Source organism: Seriola dumerili, unplaced genomic scaffold (assembly GCF_002260705.1).
Source record: "Seriola dumerili isolate Sdu_G_001 unplaced genomic scaffold, Sdu_1.0 BDQW01000011.1, whole genome shotgun sequence".
Taxonomy (NCBI): Eukaryota; Metazoa; Chordata; class Actinopteri; order Carangiformes; family Carangidae; genus Seriola; species Seriola dumerili.
The window spans coordinates 1,975,157-1,995,270 of record NW_019174266.1 but is presented as its reverse complement, the minus strand read 5'-3'; the positions used below and the strand labels follow the sequence as shown (position 1 = coordinate 1,995,270).

General features: G+C 43.1%; 1 protein-coding gene across 1 annotated transcript in view; it reads right to left on the bottom strand.

The window, feature by feature from the left end:
* Nucleotides 1-273: 273 nt before the first annotated feature.
* Nucleotides 274-20,114, bottom strand: part of lrp4 (LDL receptor related protein 4) — a 113,422-nt gene continuing 93,581 nt past the window's right edge. Inside the window, exons 15-38 of the mRNA XM_022748458.1 lie at nucleotides 15,515-15,695; nucleotides 13,314-13,432; nucleotides 12,226-12,434; nucleotides 11,737-11,818; nucleotides 11,536-11,641; nucleotides 11,245-11,446; nucleotides 10,807-10,996; nucleotides 9,441-9,572; nucleotides 8,736-8,876; nucleotides 8,322-8,408; nucleotides 8,064-8,235; nucleotides 7,671-7,833; nucleotides 7,363-7,588; nucleotides 6,932-7,235; nucleotides 6,260-6,478; nucleotides 5,929-6,063; nucleotides 5,156-5,264; nucleotides 4,666-4,810; nucleotides 4,177-4,290; nucleotides 3,885-3,996; nucleotides 3,346-3,407; nucleotides 2,262-2,349; nucleotides 1,996-2,137; nucleotides 274-615 (exon numbers count right to left, since the gene is read on the bottom strand). Coding sequence (XP_022604179.1) covers nucleotides 274-615; nucleotides 1,996-2,137; nucleotides 2,262-2,349; nucleotides 3,346-3,407; nucleotides 3,885-3,996; nucleotides 4,177-4,290; nucleotides 4,666-4,810; nucleotides 5,156-5,264; nucleotides 5,929-6,063; nucleotides 6,260-6,478; nucleotides 6,932-7,235; nucleotides 7,363-7,588; nucleotides 7,671-7,833; nucleotides 8,064-8,235; nucleotides 8,322-8,408; nucleotides 8,736-8,876; nucleotides 9,441-9,572; nucleotides 10,807-10,996; nucleotides 11,245-11,446; nucleotides 11,536-11,641; nucleotides 11,737-11,818; nucleotides 12,226-12,434; nucleotides 13,314-13,432; nucleotides 15,515-15,695 — 3,782 coding nt within the window. The remainder of the gene's footprint in view (nucleotides 616-1,995; nucleotides 2,138-2,261; nucleotides 2,350-3,345; nucleotides 3,408-3,884; nucleotides 3,997-4,176; nucleotides 4,291-4,665; nucleotides 4,811-5,155; nucleotides 5,265-5,928; nucleotides 6,064-6,259; nucleotides 6,479-6,931; nucleotides 7,236-7,362; nucleotides 7,589-7,670; nucleotides 7,834-8,063; nucleotides 8,236-8,321; nucleotides 8,409-8,735; nucleotides 8,877-9,440; nucleotides 9,573-10,806; nucleotides 10,997-11,244; nucleotides 11,447-11,535; nucleotides 11,642-11,736; nucleotides 11,819-12,225; nucleotides 12,435-13,313; nucleotides 13,433-15,514; nucleotides 15,696-20,114) is intronic.

The window sequence follows — 20,114 nt, the reverse complement described above, 5'->3', positions numbered from 1 at the left end:
GTGTGTGTGTGTGTGTGTGTGTGTGTGCGCGCACAAGTAGGACGGAGCCCCATTTTCAGAGACAGGAGTTGTGTTTATGGGAGCTTAGTTGTGTCTAACCAGGTTCATATGTACCGTTACTCTACATATGCAAATGTTACTGTGATTGTACCTATTTACCTTTGTGTTTTTGTACCAGCTATAAATACAGGTATGTGTGTGTATGTGTGTATTAGGTAACAGAGGTTTAGATAAAGCACAGAGGGCGGCGGCGGGGGAGGGGGGGGGCCTCCCTCACACTTCGCTCTCGGTAGAGGGCTTGCGTGTGGAGGTCCAGCCAGTGTCGGGCAGGCTGTGCTGGGCGTGACGCTGCGGGGTGATGGCTGAAGGAGTCAGGGTGGTTATGGAAGAGCATTCGGACGCCTCCTCCTGGAGGAGCTGCTCCGTCTCGCCATCATCTAGCGAAGCACTGCTGGCCTGCAGGGACACGGTGTCTGTGCGCATGCAGGTGTGCAGGCCTCCTCTGGACGGCTTGATCTGTTTTAGGTCGTCCCAGTAAAGCTCCTCATTGGACAGGAGACACACGCCTTCCACAATGCGGATCTTTTCCTTGGTGTAGCCTCCGTCCACTCCCCCCTGGACAACGAGACTCAGTTAGTCTAGTCAGAGTGACGGCCTCTGCGTATGTCAGCAGTTTAAAGGAAAAATCCACCCTCAGCTTCAAACTGTTCAACTAAACAATTCCCAGGGGTCGAATTATGATTTTGCGAGTCTTTCCTTGATTTCTTTCTCACATGCCCATTTCTTTTTCTCTATTTCTTGCTTCCTTAATCCTATCCCTTCACTCTTATTTAAAGAATAGTTATAGTTGATTGATGTTAACATCCGTTAGAAAAACATCAAACACCAAAATTTGAAAAGTTCAGCCTGTAAAAAGGTGGATTCCCCTTTAAGGATTAATCAGAGACAAACTGCACAACACCCCAGAACAAGATGTCACCTTTAAACACAACCCATGCACAGCAAGTTGGTTCCTTTTAGTAATGCTGCTGTGCTTTCTTCTGGAGTTAGTTAGTTTTTCATTTTCAGATTAAGGTGCTACAGGTATATAATTAGCATAAACAAAAACACCAGGCTGTCAGCTTAAATCCACTGAATTGGGGGATGGTGTTATTTTTCCAGAGCACATGGAGCCAGGCTACAGCGCTGCATATAATACTCATGGAGATGATTCAGTCAACTGTTGCACAGGAGTAATTTGGACAGTGTGTCTTCATCTCCAGCATGAAAAAAAACAACAGCTCAGCTCACATCAGTCAATGTCAGTGTTCTTGCCTGAAACTGTTGGCTTTATGATGCTCAACATGTTGCTTATGGTTATTCCAAGGCTTCACAATTAATTTGAGAGATATATAATACATGTAGCACCTTTAACATTATCTATCCACACATTTAGATCGCCTGCCTGTTGAAATGTCAGTTTCACAAGGAAAATAAAATATAAATATAGTAGTAAAAACACTGACATGCTACTGATCACAGATCTCAGAAACAGCACCAAAGAGAGAAATGATTAATTATTGGATAGCAGACTGCATGCGGTGAAAGACAGAAGAAATGAGGAAAAACAAAGAAGGACAAGTCAGAGAAAACACAACTGGAGAGGACACGACTCCTCCATGCTGTGTAACTACCTCTCCACGGGACAAGTGGGTCAAAAGATAAAGGGAGAGAGGGAGTTGTAGGGATGAGAGAGCTGCAGTGAGGGAGATAGAGGGGGAGGAGAAGATGAGCGCTGGTGTCTGTGACCTGCTCATGTCACAATCCATCACAATCAATATGACCAGAGACAAACAGTGAAGTCATTTGTCTCCGTGGTTACCCACCATACAGCTACACAGTCTGTGATCATTCTGAGAAAATATCATGGATTCACCTTAAATCCATTCATCTACTCAACAGAAAAAAAAAAAAAAAGTCTGTCGCTCTCACTTCAGTGTCCAGTCTGTCTGTTACCTCTTTCTTATATCGAAGCTGGTTGTATATTGGAGGCTTCTGCGACGCCTCGATCTTCACCTCTTGCGTGGATGTCCGGTAGGAGGGGTTACTGTAGGTCAGGTTGCTCACTCCTGGGTCAGCGAACTTTGACTTTTTATGTCTGTTGATCAAAATCAGCACGTGGTTTACGCATTGAACTATTTCCTGTGTATTGAATGGAAGTCTGTTCGGGGTCTGTAAGATCGGGGGGTAAGAACAATGGGAAAAGTGTCAAGCAGACTGACCTGTAAATGATCAAAGCAGCGATGAGGATCAGAATAGCCAGGATGGTCAGAACTCCACCGATCACGTAGCTGATATGGAGGCCTTCACCTGCGAGATAGCACAGATATTAAAGAGCGGTGCGTTTACAGAGCAAATCCAGTGGCTCCTACCCACTTACAGTCTGATCTCTGATCTGAAAGATTTATCAGTGTTCACATCAACAGAAACTCAAGATGATTGCTGCAGGTCTCACTGTGTTTCTCCTCAACACCTCAATATGGATGAACTTTCTCAATCTCTGAGTAACAGTTTAATGACTGCAGAGTTGGTCGTGTGAGGGTTAAAAATACTCCCATTTTGTAAAGAAAACATCAAAATAACAGCTTTTTTTTATCAATTTATTTGTTGTCTTGCATTAGTTTTACCTGTTTTCACTTCTCTTATTATGAAGGCAAACTTTGAGGCTGTGTTTTTGAAATGGCCTATGTAAACAAAGTTTTAATATTATATCTATTCATCGGTCCATTTGAATTTAATCACCTTGGTGATGGAGTTTGGCTGACTTCAGCACCCATATTTGTTTGCTTTTTCAGGTACTTCCATGTTATTTGTGCCAAGTCAGACATGTCAGAGCTTTCAGAAAAAAAACACTTTCCCAGTCATAATTGCTTGGTGGTTGATGTGAATGATGTTTACAAGTTGGAAAGTAGTAATTACTGTACCTCCCACATGACGATAAAAACATCATTATGTAACGCCTCCAAAGCTGTTATTATGTTAGCTAGCAAGCTAGTAACCAACAGCTACAACCAATTTCACCTAAAACCACAATGTTTCAACTTTATATGTTTGTAGTTGTTTAATAAAAAAATAAAAAACTTTCCATAGAACCAGGCTAACAGTCTCCCTCTGCTTCCAGTCTTTGAGCTAAGCTAGGCTAAACAGACTCTCCACCTATTTCTGTACTTGACACATGGATGAAATGAATACATGGATTTTTCTCTTTTTACTGTAGGTAAGATTGTAAATGTGAATTCCCCAAATGTCAGACTTGATTGTCAGATTGTTCCATGCAGTGTGATGAGAACTGTTTTGTATACTGACCATGAGGAGCCGTCACCACGTTGCTCGAGCAGCCTTCTACACTCAGGTTCTTGTCAGTGCAGCTGAAAAAAAAAAAAAAAAAGACAGAAATGCAACAGACTGTACGTTAGGAGACTCTCTTAATATTAGCTGGAAAAGACCTTATTAAGTCAAAACCATTCTATAGTTTTCCCTGAAGATAACGCTCTGCAAGGCCTTTTGGGAAGAGTGTGTAAGCTTGTGTAGTATCATTGCCGGCTGAAAACCTCATTGTGTTTTGTGTAAGGGATGAACAGTGACATAATTAGTTCTCAGTGGAGTGAGAAAACCCTCCAACCTCTTAGGACTGAAATAATTCAATGTTTTTTTGATCAAGGACAAGCAACTTCACTCCTCCAATTACTTCTTACAAGGTAATTCTTCAAATTAGTCGAACTACTAAAAGAAGTGACGGAAAATCTGGAAACATCTCGTTTCATCTTGTTCCTCAGAAAGCAACTGATCACTTTGAAACGGAGCTTTCCTGTTAAACAAATATTCAAATGGACAAACGGACGTACTTGACCAGTGAGGGTCCTCTGTGCGGAGCGTCTGTTGGAGCTTTAGGGATCTTGTTGGGGACAGGAGTGCTGCTGGTTCCTTTGGCAGGAGAGGTAGGGATGTAACCTGAAACTGATAAACACAAACAGTTGGTCACTTTACCCATGTTACTTCGTCATTCTATATCTTTTTTTTTTTAACGGTGGCCAAGATAATCCCACTATGAACATTTCAAATTGGCCAACAATACAGGATTTGTTCCTTATGGTCGAACATGAAAACACACACTGTACAATCACGGTGGTCACTCACTGGTGGAGCAGGGTCGCTCGTCTGGTTCATCGGGGCAGGCACACACAAAACTGTTGGTCTTTGCGAAGCAGAGGTGAGTGCAGCCGCCATTATTCACGCCACAGAGGTTGGTCCCTGAATGAGACGAAGGGGAACATTCACAACTGGCAGCAGAGAGTCTGATTTAATTTAAGGTGCATTTTTGAGGATGTAGTTTGTGGTGTTTTTATGGAATTATCCTTTTAAGAATCGCAAAACTTTTTCATTACAGAAGCTGAAAAAAAAAAAGAAAAAAGATCCAGTTCTCTAACCAGTCAATAGTGGTTATAACTGCTTAGCGCAATGAGACTGATATTGAACATTTTAGAACGACAAACAACACAACTAAAGGCTATAAAATTCAGAATTTATCACTGAGATTGGCAATGATCTTTTCATTGTGTTATTATTGATAGGTATCTTTGGTGTCTCTCATATGTGATGGAGGTGCCAGGAGAAAAGCCTCCTTACCCGTCTGTCTGTGAGGCGATACCACTATAATGTCCATGAGGCCCTCCACGTTGGCCAGCACCGTTTCCTTGTTACGGCCGGTGTGTTTGTCCACCCGCTGGATGGACTTAGTCTGCCAGTCCGTCCAGTAGATCCAGCGGTCTTGCTGCGAGAGTCGGGAGAAAGGGGTTAGAGGGGAGGACACCGGCTTCAACTGGGGAAACGAGGGAGAAGAAGAGAGGAGAGGAAAAAACACAGACAAGGAGCGAGGGGACGGGAGGAAGAAAAAGGGAAGGGAGAAGGGGAGGGAGAGAGGAGGAAGAAAAATGAGGGTCAGAGTGGAAGCGAAGTAGAAGAAATGGTTAAGTCGAATGAGTTCAGTATGAGCTGGAGGACGGAGAGACGACCAGTGAGAGTCACACGGTGAGCCGATGAGTGAAAGAGAGCAGGTGAGTGGAGGAAGGAGGGTCAGCCCACAGCGGAGGGTGAGGAGGGTTGGGGGTGGGGGTACCTGCGTGAGGGCGAACGGGTGGGACACCGGGCTGACAAGGACCTGACGCAGTTTCCCGTTTAGGTCCGAACTCTCGATCCTGTCCAAGTGGGCGTCAACCCAGAAGATCCTGCAGAAAACATCATGGATTCATAAACACACTTGTATCTGGTGTCTGGAAGTGTCTGTGAACACACTCTGACTGCACTGTGAGGCTGTTACTATTACATACACACATGTGTATAACACAACGTGTTAATGGTAGCTATGGAGGTGGACAATAACAACTAAGACACAGACAATAAAATCCATTCAGTACAATAGCTTTGTAATTCATGCTGTCACTGTTTGTCAAGTCAAGTTTTTAATAGTCATTTTGATTAGACTGTTGATTCATAATGTGTTGATGCATTCAATTACATTATCTTAGACATGTTTAGTGTATTCAACTCTATTGCATGTGCTGGCGAATCAATGCATATATACCTTTCTAATATTGTACCTAAAAATGTAAAAAGTTAACATTGTGCAGTTTATACAAGCCAGTTTGTCAAATATGCAAATTCCTTTCATGAACTGCATTAATCTCAGTATGTTCAGTAGTTCCACAATAATTGGCTGTTGTATAATCAGGACTCTCCTCTCGTCTCGGAGATAAATTGCTGATACCCCACCAGGATTATTACATCATGAAACTTTCATTATAGCTAATCTCATTTAATTTTCAAGGCTCCTTTGTGGAAAAAAAAATCCATACAGGTATTTCCCCCGAGAGATGTGCTTCTCTCTCTGACCTTCGTGTGTCGTAGTCTAGCGTGAGACCATTGGGCCAGCCTAGGTCCGTATTGATCAGGACCTTTCGGTCCGAGCCGTCCAAGTGAGATCGTTCAATCTTTGCGATGTGACCCCAGTCGGTCCAGAACAGGAACCTGCAGGGACAAGGCCGAGCTGGTGAGGAGACTGGCTATTGTCAAAACAAACTGCAAATCCTTCAGTTCATTATCTGGCTTTTAACAGCCCCATTACAGATAACAACGCTTCAGAAATGTCTTTTAACAGCTTTAACAGCTCGAGTCAAAACCCAAATTTTAATTTGTGGGTGAAGCCTTCTCCCCCCCCTCTCACCCTTTGCTCGGGAACACTGCGATGGCTCTGGGTTCATCCAAACTGTTGTTCACCAGGACCTTGCGGCTCGTTCCATCCAGGCGGGCCACCTCGATGGTGTTGCGTCCCGTGTCGGTCCAGTACATGTTTCTGGCCACCCAGTCTACAGCCAGCCCATCCGTGGTCTTCAGGCCCTGACTGATCACCGTCTCCATGTCGGTGCCGTCTAGGTTTGCACGCCTATGTAAAGGATGGACATTAGATGACATAGGGCGACGTGATTAGAGCAAATAAAACATATGAAATAAATTAAATATTTTATTCTGTTGTCTTAATGTGAGTTAGGGTTAAAGTACTTTTTTTTCTGATTTGTTTTGTTATTCTGTACTTAACTATAATATACATTTAAAATGTTTCACTCTGAAGGGAATGTCTTTTTTTTTTCTCTGCAAAATTCAAATAACAATGACACTTATTTCAACTTTATCCAGAATCTGTGTATATACAGATATTACCTTCCCAGACTTTCTACTTACGTATACTCAGACCTCCCTTAATTACACTGTTCTTTGTTTTTGTTTAGACAATGACTGACCTTGGTTAATACAGATAATCATAAAATGCTAATTACTAAATCAAAGATAAAACACAAATGGCATGAGAGAGTTTACGTGCGGACGTTTGTGTTCGCACCTGATAACGTCGAGGGTGACATCAGTGTAGTAAAGTTTTCCGTCTACGCTGTCGTAGTCCAGTGATATGACATTGTGCAGCTCGGGCACCGGTACGTGCACGTCAGTGTGGTCGTTGGTGTCCAGGGAGATTCTGCGCACACTGACACGGTTGGAGAAGAGCAGGTACGTCTCCGGGGAGTCGTCACATGACCTGCCGTCTCCCTTGAGCAAGATGCCGGTGGGACAGGCGCAGGACGTGCCATTGGGACGAGGCAGGCACAGGTGGGTGCAGCCCCCGTTCCTCCTGCCACACTTATTAAAACCTGAGGAGAGGCCAGACACAGACGGCTTGGTGCAAAGAGGACTGAGGTGCACTTAAAATAAAACAGACGTTCCAAGAATACTGTATTCTACACTTCCCACAATGCAACTCAATAACCAATGACTTACCCAGTGGTTTCTCCCTGTCTACAGCCTGGATGTCCATCAGGCCTGGCAGGTTGGCCCGCACTGTGATAGTGTTGGCCCCAGTGTTCTTGTCGGCTCGCTGGATGCTGCGGCTCTGCCAGTCGGTCCAGTAGATATGGGACCCCAGCAGGGTTAAACCGTACGGGTGCTGGACTGGAGTCACGAGGGTGCGGCGATTCTGCCCGTTCAGGTCAGACGCCTCAATACCAGACAAAGACACGAGAAGGTCAGCATTACAAGGCCTTAAAAACGAAGAGACCAAGTGAGTGTCATGAGGAGTCACAGCCGACCTCTGTGTGAGCGTCAGCCCACAGTAGCTGTGAGCCGGCCATGTCGATGGCCAGGCCGTTGGGCCAGCCCAAGTTGTTACTGATGAGGACCACGCGGTCTGATCCATCCATCGCCGAACGCTCCAGCTTAGCGTGCTCTCCCCAGTCCGTCCAGTACATATAACTGGAGGAGAGAGACAGGACACCGATGTCGACGGTCAGACAGTGCAACAAGGCTAGAAGTAGGTGATGAGGACATGCAGGGACACGAGACCAGCACATACACTACAGTCATGCTGAACTAGAGCTACCACTGAGGATCATGATCTCTTCAGTTACATCTTTGACAGTACACTCGGAGATTTGCACCAAATGCTCTGAAAATAAAAAGCTGTTGTGCTCTAGCAGCCTCACCCCATCTCATGGTAGAGAGCGATGGCTCGAGGGCTGTCCAGGTTCTGCCAGACGAGAACTTTCCTCATGGAGCCGTCCAGGTTGGCAACCTCAATGCGGTTGGTTCCCGTGTCTGTCCAGTAGATCTTCCTGCCACGAGCGTCCACCGCCAGACCGTCAGTTGTCACCAACCCTGTGGAGAGAGACAAAGATGGACTCATGACGCTACGACTGGGGTGGAGCTAAAACAGTATCGTACATGTGAGTCATCCTGCTTACCTGTAGATATGATGTCTTCATGTGCTGTTCCATTGATGTTGGCTCTGCTGATCTTCTTCAGTGTACTGTCAGACCAATACACTTTTGCTGCAAGAGACGAGGCATACACAGACACATAAGGACACCTAGGCATTTTTCTCAATGAAGATACTCATACATCCAAATGTTTTAGGTGCTGGTGCATCGGAAAATGTCACTTCAGTCTTGAAAAGAAGAATATCCCGCTCACTGCTCTTGCTCAGCATCCCAATTTATTGAACATCTTAAGGTTTCGGTCTCTCTAGACTTTCGTCAGAAGTGTATTATTAAAAATAAGAGACTGAAACATTATGATGATCAATAAATTGTGACGCTGAGCAAGAGCAGTGTGCAGGATACGACTGAATTAAGTATTTTAAAACAAGACATACAAACCTTCTTTGGGGTCGACACCGATGGCGATGGTATTTTTCATGGAGCTATTAACAGCCAGAACCACATCAGCGAAGTAGGGGATATCCAGAGAAACCATCCTGATGTCCGTCCTCCGTGCAAAGATCAGGAAGCTGTTCATTCCTGCAGACACACACACACACACACACACACACACACACACACACACACACACATCAGCACACATCACAGCACCTTTCTGTCAGAACACAAAGGGCGCTGACACGCTTTTATCTTCCTGGGAGCCAAAGTTTTTGATATTAACCCTTTGAACTCGATGCTGTTTCTGTGTAATTTTCTCTCCTTTTATCTGCAGACGTATAAAAGAGATTTTTCAAGGATTTTGTCACTACTATTGTTCCACTATTCCCATCAAGCCTTTGTTGATGCAGATATTAAGTATAATGTTGCGTTGTGGTTGCGATAGGGGATTCACCAGAAACCCTTTTTTTTAGCTGATATTTCTTTGCATTTTGGTTCATCTCCACCGTGAGAAGTCATACTGCATTATCTTAACACTGACAAGTAACTGGGTTATTTTTTTACACTGAAGACAAATAGATGAGATGCATAGATGTGATTATGAGGTAAGATCTTAGGTTATAAGAGGCTTCCTCTTAATATGATACTCCCGTTTTAATTTTTGGGTACATTTTTTCTGAAATACAAACAGAGGTTGTTTCATACCAGGCGTGCAGGTCTTTCCATCCGTCTGCAGGTTGATCCCAGTGGGACAGGCACAGCTGGAGGCTTTGGGAGCAGGAGCCAGCAGACAGAGGTGGCTGCAGCCTCCATTATTCACCGCACAAGGGTTACGCACTACAGATGGAGACACACAACCAGACTCAGCTCATCCACCATCCCACTTTCTTTCTAGGTCAGCTTAGAGGCGAGGAATGGAAAGGGAATGAAAGAAAGTGGGGCAAACAAGAAAGAAACACATTACGCTACGCTACAGTGAGAGCCGTCAGAGAACACAGGAAAGCCCCCCACACATCAGTGAGATCAGTGGGGTTTTAGTTCGGCATGAGCCCCTGAGGCTCCCTGCACTCTCAGCCAATGATGTGGGTTCAGTTTACCTGTAATCCTCCCAGTGTCAGCAGAGACACTGGATCTGAGCTGAGAAAAGGCGGCAAAAATCAGAAAAGCAGAAAGGTTTTTTTTTTTTTTTTTTTATCTTTGTAACAAGAGACTACACGAGCCCAGGAGAGGACAGAGGAGATAAAAGTGTGGTTCGTAAGTATAAGGACTGTGACACATCTTTTATTTGTATATGTAGCACACTGGATTTGAAGTGAAGTAATAACTAAGAGTTTTACGAGTGTTTGAAGTGAATTGAAATCAAACTCAAAGTCCTTTTTCTAACAAATCCAACAGAACAACGGTCCTTAACATACATGTAGACTAGAGTTGAAAAATATACAGAAACATTAAATTATGATTTCTCTTTTTAAGTGCAATTTAAATTGTAATTATTTTCTGCAAGCTGAACGCCAGGCCTGCACTGGTGATGTTAAACATATGTTTGTACTATGCATAACCATAATCATTTCTACATGTCTTGAGGACAGGGTTTTGAAATATGCTCTGCACTTTGGCTGCTTAAGCTAATGCTAACAGGACAGGCTAACTCAGGCCCATTTGCCAAGCTTGGGGAAATAATAGTTATTAACTAATAAAAATGGCTGGAGCTCCTACACTATTCATCTGATGTGGGTGTAAACATCATCACATTTCAGCTGCACTGAAATCTTGCCATCACTGTTTCATTAATTTCAGCTCAACAAAACTGACAGCTGTCTGCCTTCATTTTTTAATTTTTTTTTATTGCACATGCACAAACCATCATTTTGTACATGTATCGTTTTTGAACCTATGTTTTTATTGTAAAGTACTTTGAGCTGCATTGTTTGCATGAAAGGTGCAATACAAATAAGTTAATTTGTTTGTTGAAAAACATTAAAAATGAAAAATGTGTCACTGCCCTTGTACTTGCTGACTGCACTGTACTTGTATGCTTCAGTTTTGATCTAGCATGCGGACGCACACAGACCTGTCTCGCGGTGTCGGTGGAACATGTGAATGTCCATGAGGTTCTCCAGGTTTTCGGCCAGTGTGTGCCGACCCAAGCCGGTGAGCTTGTCAGCGCTCTGGATGCTCTTGGACTGCCAGTCTGTCCAGTACAGCTTGTCCTCGTGCACAGTCAGGCCGAAGGGGTGAGGCAGCTGGCTGCCAATCAAAACCTGTACGCAAAAACAGCAGCAGAGATCTGGTGAGGTTCATACACCTCCCTAAAACATCTGTTTACAGTGTTGATTCCAAAGGAACAGAAAAACTAGAAAGTAAATCTCCATTTATCAAACTGCTGCCAACTAAATATTTTATTCCTACTATTTAAATTTTACCTTATAAAGTTTCTCAAACAAATCAGCAAAGAAACATGAACTTTGTGAGGATAAAAACGGCATAACAACTTAAAAACACTCTTTACCTGTCGGTCAGAACCATCAAAGTTGCCAAATTCAATAGTCTTCATGCCAGCATCGGCCCAGTACAGGCGTTTGGTCTGGTAGTCAATAGCCAGCCCGTTGGGCCAAGTCAGATTGGATGAGATGATGACTATGCGACTGGAGGCGTCCATTCCCGCACGCTCGATCTTCGGGTTGGCACCCCAGTCGGTCCAGTACATGAAACTACGGAGAAAGAATAAGACAAATGAGAAATGATGAGAATGCCAGGATCAGGTTCATACGTTACTGTTTCAATCTTCTCAATATCTCACCCTCCGATCGGGTCGACGACAATGTCCCTGGGCCGGTCCAGGTTCTCCCAGATCAGGACGGTCCGCATGCTCCCGTCAGCGTTAGAAACTTCAATACGATCTGTTCCTGAGAATCGCAACACATGACATGACTTGACTTGATGAAATCTGACAGCATGCACTAGTCATGACAGTGATTGTACATGATGCATGAAGCATTACCAGCATCAGTCCAGTAGAGCTTGCTGGTCACCCAGTCAATCGCCAAACCTGCCGGGCTCTCCAGACTGGTGTCCACCACCACCTGGAGATATATAGAAGATACAGTATATAGAATTTGGTGTTATTTATTCACGTAGGAGAGAAGGACAAGGACAAGGATCTGCCACTGATATTGATAAATCAAGAGTATAAATGAAAGCCACTATTTCACAGCTACTATTATTATTACTATCATTACTAATTCAAAATCTTACTGGAACATGTTTTTGTGTCTCTGTGTGATTATGTGCAGTGGAGAACAAGGTGAACTGAATCTAACACACGTCAACTAAACGCTACACCTTGTATAAAGCCCCAGTAGATGGCAGTATTGCATTAACTTAAATCCTCCTGTATTCAGCTGCTGCTTCCCTCTGTTCAGTCTAAGGACAGATGAGAAATGATGGGACGTCTTGTGTTGAGTTCAGCCAGAGTATAAATGTCACTGACCTCCTGCTTGGCGCCGTTCCACAGCGCTCTGTTGATAGAGTCGGTGGTGACGTCCGTCCAGTAGATGTAGCCGTCTTTGGCGTCCCAGTCCAGCGCCACGGCATTGCGCACGTCAGCCAGAGGGATGACATCATCGGACATGTCCTCTGTATCAAAGCTGACTCGTCGGATGTCCGTCCTTCGGGCAAAAAGCAGGAACTTGTCAAGACCTGATTAAAGACCAAAGGTCTTCTGTCAGTCTTCTAGGTTTAACAGTGGGGTCAACAGTGAACACAGCAAAACAGCACTACCACACAAACGACTAGCAGGCCTTAAAGGGCAAATCCAACCAATCTGACTCATTATGTTATATTATTATCATTATATCATCATAACTCTTCCCCTCATATAATCATCTAGAATGATGATAAGAAAATGTAGAAACTAAAGGGTGTTTGCGTGTCAAACACTTCTACTTCAAGCAGTGCAACTGTCACAAAACTAACAAAAATAGTCAATAAAATCTTATCTAATAAATACCATCAATTTTAGTTCAGCAGTAATTTAACTGCATTGGACCATAACATGTCATTTTTACTTTTAATTATGTCATTTTTACTTTTACCTTTAGTTGGAATTTCACTTGTAATGTCTTGATGTCTTGCCTCTGCATGCTTTATTTATATAATAACTTCAATCACTATGGCACAAACATAACTGTGAGGGTTTATAATAACCACTACATAAAATATATTAAATATTAATATTATTAATGCATTCAATAATAATCTAGTGCTAACTTGTTGGCATTTATTGTTACATAAATAAATAAATATATAACATCCATTGAAATATGATACATATCATCGCTATCAGGCGGAAACCTCTTATCTCCATATTTTGTCTTTTTATTTACTATAAATTAATGCTATAGATCACTGTTTGTGGGTTTTACAAATATCTAACCAATAAAAAGTATTAACAAGAGTTTGTGATTAAATAATGCGGTTTTCAATTATTTCCACTTCCTGAAAATTAACAGTTTTGGACATACAAGGTTTCCACCTAAACAGCGTTGACATTAATGTTCTGTGTGTTTGGGAACTCACCGTTGGCGCAGTTGTATTGGTCCACCTTCTTGAAGCCGGTGGGACAGGCACAGGTGTACGTCTTGTTGCTGGGGAGACACAGGTGGCTGCAGCCTCCGTTGTTGGTGCCACAGCGGTTCCTGCCGCCTGCAGGACAGACACACACACGGCTCAGTATGTGGTGATTTATGGGGGTTAGAAATTGCTTTTATTTCTTATTTTTTGCATCCAACCAGGGACCTCAGTTGCATGTCATCTTATCTCTCTACATTTTCTGCCTGCCTCTCTGCAGCATGCTGCGAAATCATTCCTATTATCTATGCTGACATTTTGCTAATTTATTTAATTGTTGAAATTTGAGGACATAGTGATTATCATCTAACAGTGATATTCATTTCATACACAGCCAATGTCTCCAATTAAGATTGTGAGAGAAAACTAAAATAAGATGCAAGTTATAAAACCCTGAATTTTAATTTAAACTGAATTAAGAGTATTTTGATTCTTTCCAGGTAAATGTATTTAAAGGAATAGTTCAGCACTTTTGGAAATGTGCTTACTCACTCTCTGCAGTTCATTTGTACATAAAAGCTTATGGTTTATACATGAGGCTGTGTATGTTTTTTTCTGCTGCTGAACGTGGTTGTCTGCCAGGAACGGGTGGTGGTGACCCTGACTTGACAAGAGCCTCAACCACTGTTGTGTTTACAAGACAAGAGGTTATGATTCGCCCTCTGAGCAGCGCTACGTCGTCTGGAAATAAAAACATTTGTAAAATTAAGATGTTTCTGTTTCAAAAGTGAAATGAACTCAACTGCAGAGCTTGTTCTTCTTAATGTCACAGTGTGCGTCTGGATCTTGAGTCCAGAAGCCTCTTTGCTTTGTTTAATTAATGCAGAGTTCAAATCTGTTCATTGTGTGAACTAACATGACTTCACTAAATCTCAACCAAAACAAAAAGGAAGTGACTGACCTCTCTGCCAACACAGAGGCAGCTCACAGTTCATATTAGTGTCAAGACTGTTTACAATGTTTTATCAGCATGATAACCAAAACTTTCTCTTGGCCTGAACTCAAGTTCAACATGGTGTGTTAGCAAAGAACACAAGTCTTCGCTTTCGTGCTGATAAAACACCTTGACTGGCCGTTCTACCGCAGCGTCTGACACTAGTGCAACAGATCGTGCTATCATCTCACAGTTTGCCACCACGTGAGAAAAGTTTCCACTCCTGCATGTGATAACATCCTAAAGATAGTTTCCCTATTTTCCCTGTCTGTCCTCAACCAGCTCATCTTCCGCCCTCAAACATTGACTCTTTGTTTGATGCTTTGTTGTTCAGCATTTCATTCTCCCGCCTGATGCCCTGATGAACATTTTCTTCTGCTTCAGGCTGCAAACATGGACATTTTTTATTTAAAAATGGGTCCATTGTTCTCACCCAGGATTTACAGATTTGAAGGGATGTGAGGTAAACAAATGGCCAATAAAAGGAGCCTTCAAGCCTCATGAATGGAGAACAGCAGTTTTCTTTTGCTTTTGACTCAAACTGAAATGAATGTAGAGTGTAATATAAATAATAATAGTAAGCTCTACCTTTCACCACCCTTTGTCCATTTACAGGACGACATGTTATTGTCAGAGCTTTTTTATAACAAAAAAAATGATGCAGATATTAACATTATTGAAACTTAAACAACTGAAACAACACAACCATTTCTCGTTGCTATTGGTTACAAGATCAAAACAATCTATTGAATTCCTCCATTGTGATGCTATTGATTGCCCTGATTCAAGGCGCTGCTTTGTGACCTTGCAGTAATTTGACAACAGTGAAAGAAAAAAGATGTTCCAATATGAACAATACAACCTTTGATATAACGTATTGAAAAACACAGAACAATGAGTTCTCTGGAGAAACAGGCTTCTATAGTGGTATGACTTCAACGTCACCAGCTGCCAACTGCAGACTGATTCTCAGCAGCGGACAGTAGTACTGTACTTAAGTATATATTTTTTAGAGTATCTGTACTTTACTTGAGTATTACTTTATTTTTGGAAACTTACGACTTTAACCCCGCCGCACTTAAAAGATAAATATGTGTTTGTCGAGCGGATCACAGCCAACTCCTGTGCTCTTCTCTGTCATGTTGTGCTGCGGTCTTTTTGAAGAGCTCAAGTTGAACTTGGGGCATATTTAACACACGTTAACCCGGCTGTGTACCGACCTGCGGGCTGCCTCTGGGGGTGCAGCGTGTGGATGTCCATGGGGAAGTGCAGCTTGTTGCGAATGATCTCCTGGTTCTTGCCTGTGAATTTGTTGGCGCTGTTGATGCTCTTGGTGTGCCAGTCGGTCCAGTAGAGGCTGTCCTCAAATACTGTGATGGCAAATGGGTGGGGCAGGCCTGAAGAGAGAAAGAGAGACAGAGCTCAGAAAGACTAAGAGATGCTCACTGAAGCGTTTGATTAAACGAGCAACAGGCCAAAGACATTTCTCATGAGAGAAGGAGCTGATTTTTTGAGGGAAGTTCATCATCAAAAGTAAACTAACGCAGGCGTTAAGTTTGACACCCAGATAATGAGCAAAAATATTGATTCTGTGAGGTTTATTTGGAGATCTGAAGCCTCTTTCCAAACCGAAAAAATGGAAAGAACAAACGCTGAATTTGGCTCGTTCCTCCAACCCTCTCCAAACATCCTCCCATTCAGCGCTGTGGGCTTGGCTGATGTCATATCTTCCCCATTTAGAGCTGCTTTCAATTACTCTGCCTCTCATCGGCCTGTAGCTGGTTTAGTTGTGGCCGGAGTGTCCAAAAGCAGAGGCGCTCCGTCGGTTTCCTGAAGTAATGTGACTTTTCCGTTCAGAATCTTGAACACAACATCAGCAGCAGTCCTTCAACAAAGTCAGACTGATACAAGAGGCTGATTCTGGACAGATATTTTCCAGTTCTTGTCTTTGATTTTAATCATTTTAATGGGAGATTTTAATATGAAGGACAGCATTATAGCCTAGATTCTTCCTCCCTATTGTGTGTCCCAATCCAAAAGATTTCCATGTCTCTTTTGATTATAGATCAGGTCTAGGTTCTGTATTAATACTGTGAAAGTATCAAAGCGCTCAGTCCACAGAGAAACGCACACAGCCTGTATTCAGAAACTGAGCCTTAAAACCAACCGTCAGGACTTCTGCAACTTTGTGATGTCACAACATTCATTGGCGCTTGGTATATATATATATATATATATATTGCGTACAGGATGTCTCTGAAAACATTTTGTTGACTAAATGAGCAATAATCAAGTAAAACAATAAAAAAAAGCACAGCTGATGTCACTTTGTCCGACAGAGCCCCCATCCACCTCAAACACATGAGAAGAGCACAGAGATGTGTTTCTAACTTCAGCAGATAATAAGGTGATCATGTAAAAACCCCATCACTCCTAGACTTATAAAGTTGGCTACATTAGTGATGTGCATTGAGGCGTTGAGCCTGCGACTGCGTTCCTCTGTGTAAATTGTTGACTTGTGCTGATAATTGTCAGTCTCAGCGTTCACAGCACATATCAGTGGAAGCCTGGTCTAAACACTAACATGTGTGACAGGGAACTCCCTGCTGATTTGTCTCCAGTGGGAACATCTGCTTGGGGTGACTCTTCCACACTGGTCCAAATTAACAATCTCCTTCTCTCTCCCGGGTTTAATCCCTCTTCCAGAGGAGTACTTGCACAGCCAGTTGGATCAGAGTGTTGAATGGATGGAAAAAGTGATTTCTGCCGCTACATAGAGCTGTGGTGGTGGTGGAGGTGGAGGTGGTGGTGGTGGAGGTGGAGGTGGTGGTAGTGGTGTGGTGCGCACGCTGGCGCAGGGCTTTTAAAAACAGCACTGCTCATTTAATGACAGTGTTTTACAGTGCAGCATAAATGTCAAGTGGTAAATGGCTAAAACTGGAGAGAGACCAGAATGATAATGAGCGATGAGGATCAAAGTGATTGTGTGTGTGTGTGTGTGTGTGTGTGTGTGTGTGTTTGAGAATAAGAGACAAAAGTTTTTATCGTTTTAATCTATATATAGGTTTTATGAGCTACTAACTATTAGCTGCCACTGTGGTCCAGGTGAACACTCCTGCATTAGTCTAAAAGAAGAAAGAACACATTTTACTTTCGCTTCCTCTTACCTTTAAGTTTTGCTAAAAAATAAGTAGCAGATTGTATCTTATTAGACATACTGTATATCTGTATTAGCGAGCGCTGGCTGGAACTGCAGCACAGAAACAACAATGAGATGCAGGCATGGCATAGTTTGTTTAAGTTTTAACATTGTGTCCTGACGAGGGAAAATGTTCAAGGGCTGATACAATACAAGAGTTTCTGTACCACTCCCAAAACAATGCTGTTTTCCCTTACTTTGAAAAAATATAAGTTTTTCAACAGATACCTTTTTTTATTTTATTTTGCAAAGTAAGACAGCATTCTCAACTGTCCCAGACTCAGGAGTATGTTGAGGAGCGAGGAGTCGGCGACACGAAGACGACAAGGTTTCGGCCGCTCGTCCCCACAAGTTGACAGGATTGGTTCCTCAGTTATTTGACGTATGAATCCCTGCCTGTTTCAAGATGCTTTTAAGAGACTGTCATTGTCACTGCAGGTCCAAGGTGGAAATACTCAGTCATGGTGCTGACTGATTATTTCATGATATGTCTTTATTATTAAAAAAAACAACAACATATGGACATGTTAACAAGGTTAAAAACTTGAGAGGGAGTCTTTAATTAACTTCATTAAATGGTCTAAAATTGTCAAAATTATGACTCAGCTCAGGAACTGTCTTATCAAAACGTTCGTAAAGAGTTCTCCCTCCTCTTCAGAAAGGTCCAGGTGTGTGTGAGGTGATACTGGCTGACTGTGTGTGTGCTTTGTGATCTTATCCTAGCATGAGGGAGACAACAGTACACCCCCTTCCCTCCCTGTGATTCATCGACACCCAAAGAGGCGCCTGGTTTTGATATGGTCACCTTCCTCCGTGTCGTCTCCGCGCCCCCATCCCCTCCTGCTCCTTCTATCCGGGACAGCTGGAGGAGCAGCTGCAGCGCCGACGGGGCATCAAACATCCCAACCAGCCTTCACAGTAATGTCCCCTTTAACCTACATGTGGCACCTCCCCGGTCCTCTCACGGCTCAACTGGATCTGTCGCACTACTCTAATCTCCACGTCATCAGCAGCACGACGTCGCCTCCAGCTGGACACATATGACATTCCTCTTTGAGCAAAGCAGCTTTTTACGTCGATTACAAGATGACAAACCAAGTAAAACGACTCTAGTTTAACATTTGTCACGTATTCACAATCCAAACTTTGAATGTCTCGCCACGTTAAAACAGAGACGTTGACATCATGACGTCAATGGCAACGATATAGACAAACATAACACAACTTAACTTAAAGATTCAAAGTCAACCTGTGTATGATATCAATAGTTAAAGAGACTGATCATATGACCAGATGTAAATGGATCAGTCAGATGTATCAGCTTCAGGTAGAGGAGGAAGTTTAGAAGGTTTGTTGAAAAGATAAATAAAAAGAATAAGTTTAAGGGAGTAACACTTTCTATTTTTAACCCCCTACTGCCTGGAACACGTATTATTGTACAAGCCAATACCTTTGTTCCTTGGTGAAACTTAAGATATAATTAATACATAGTTAATACATATTATATTACATGTTAGTACCCATTAAGTTATTATTACTATTTTTTAGTATTTGTTATTCACATTTTGCATTTACTTTGCTGCCTAACACTGCAAACTTCCCCACTGTGGGACTGATAAAGGACTACCTTATCTAACGTGAACACCTGTGAGCTGAGCTGCTGTCCACAAGGGGGCATCGTTTTATTGGGCTGTTGTCATTGCTTCCCATGGAACTGACTGGACATCCAGTGTATCACCACACAGCAGACGCCTCATTGTCAGTGAGGCATCACCGCAGGATACAGCATTTGTCCTCAGGCAGATGTACTCTATGATCACGACCGTAAATACCAACACACACACACACACACACACACACACACACACACACACACACACACACACAGACCACCCCTTCTCTTCCCGTCCCCCACCTCCAGGTGCACAGGTGTGCAGACTGGATAGCGGCGTTATCCATGACATCCGCCTGCCCTCCAGCTCCAGTGACGGAGGAGCTGGCACACATCCAGTTAGCACACACACACTCACACACACACACACTCTCTCTCTCTGTCCGTCTGCCTGTCTGTCAATGTCTCTCAAACAAACACACACACACACACACACACACACACACACACAGAACTATAGGTGTAGGGAACCACACACACTCGTTAACATACCTGGGTACAGCAGCTCAGAATGTAACCGTGCATACACACACACACACACACACACACACACACACTCCATTTGTCCTGTGTGTTGTCTGAGCAAACAGAGGCTCTGGAGAAAGGACAGGGCCAATTACAGCCTTTTATCCTGAGAGCACACATCATTAAGGAGAGCTCCATGGGCCGATGGCAGGTGCGCGTGCACACACACACACACACACACACACACACACACACACACACACACACACACACACACACACACACACCCCTGTCCCTCACTATTCTCACATACTTAAACCCTCTTGATGGTCACTGATGTGTTTCCCCTCTTTTTTTTCACTTCAAAAAAGTCCGAATCGGAAGCCACTCTGTCAGCTAATGTTAATACTCCAAAATTCATGATTCACGTAGACTTTTTGTGATCGCTGACCTTGAAAACAGCAATTCATGATTTAGAGT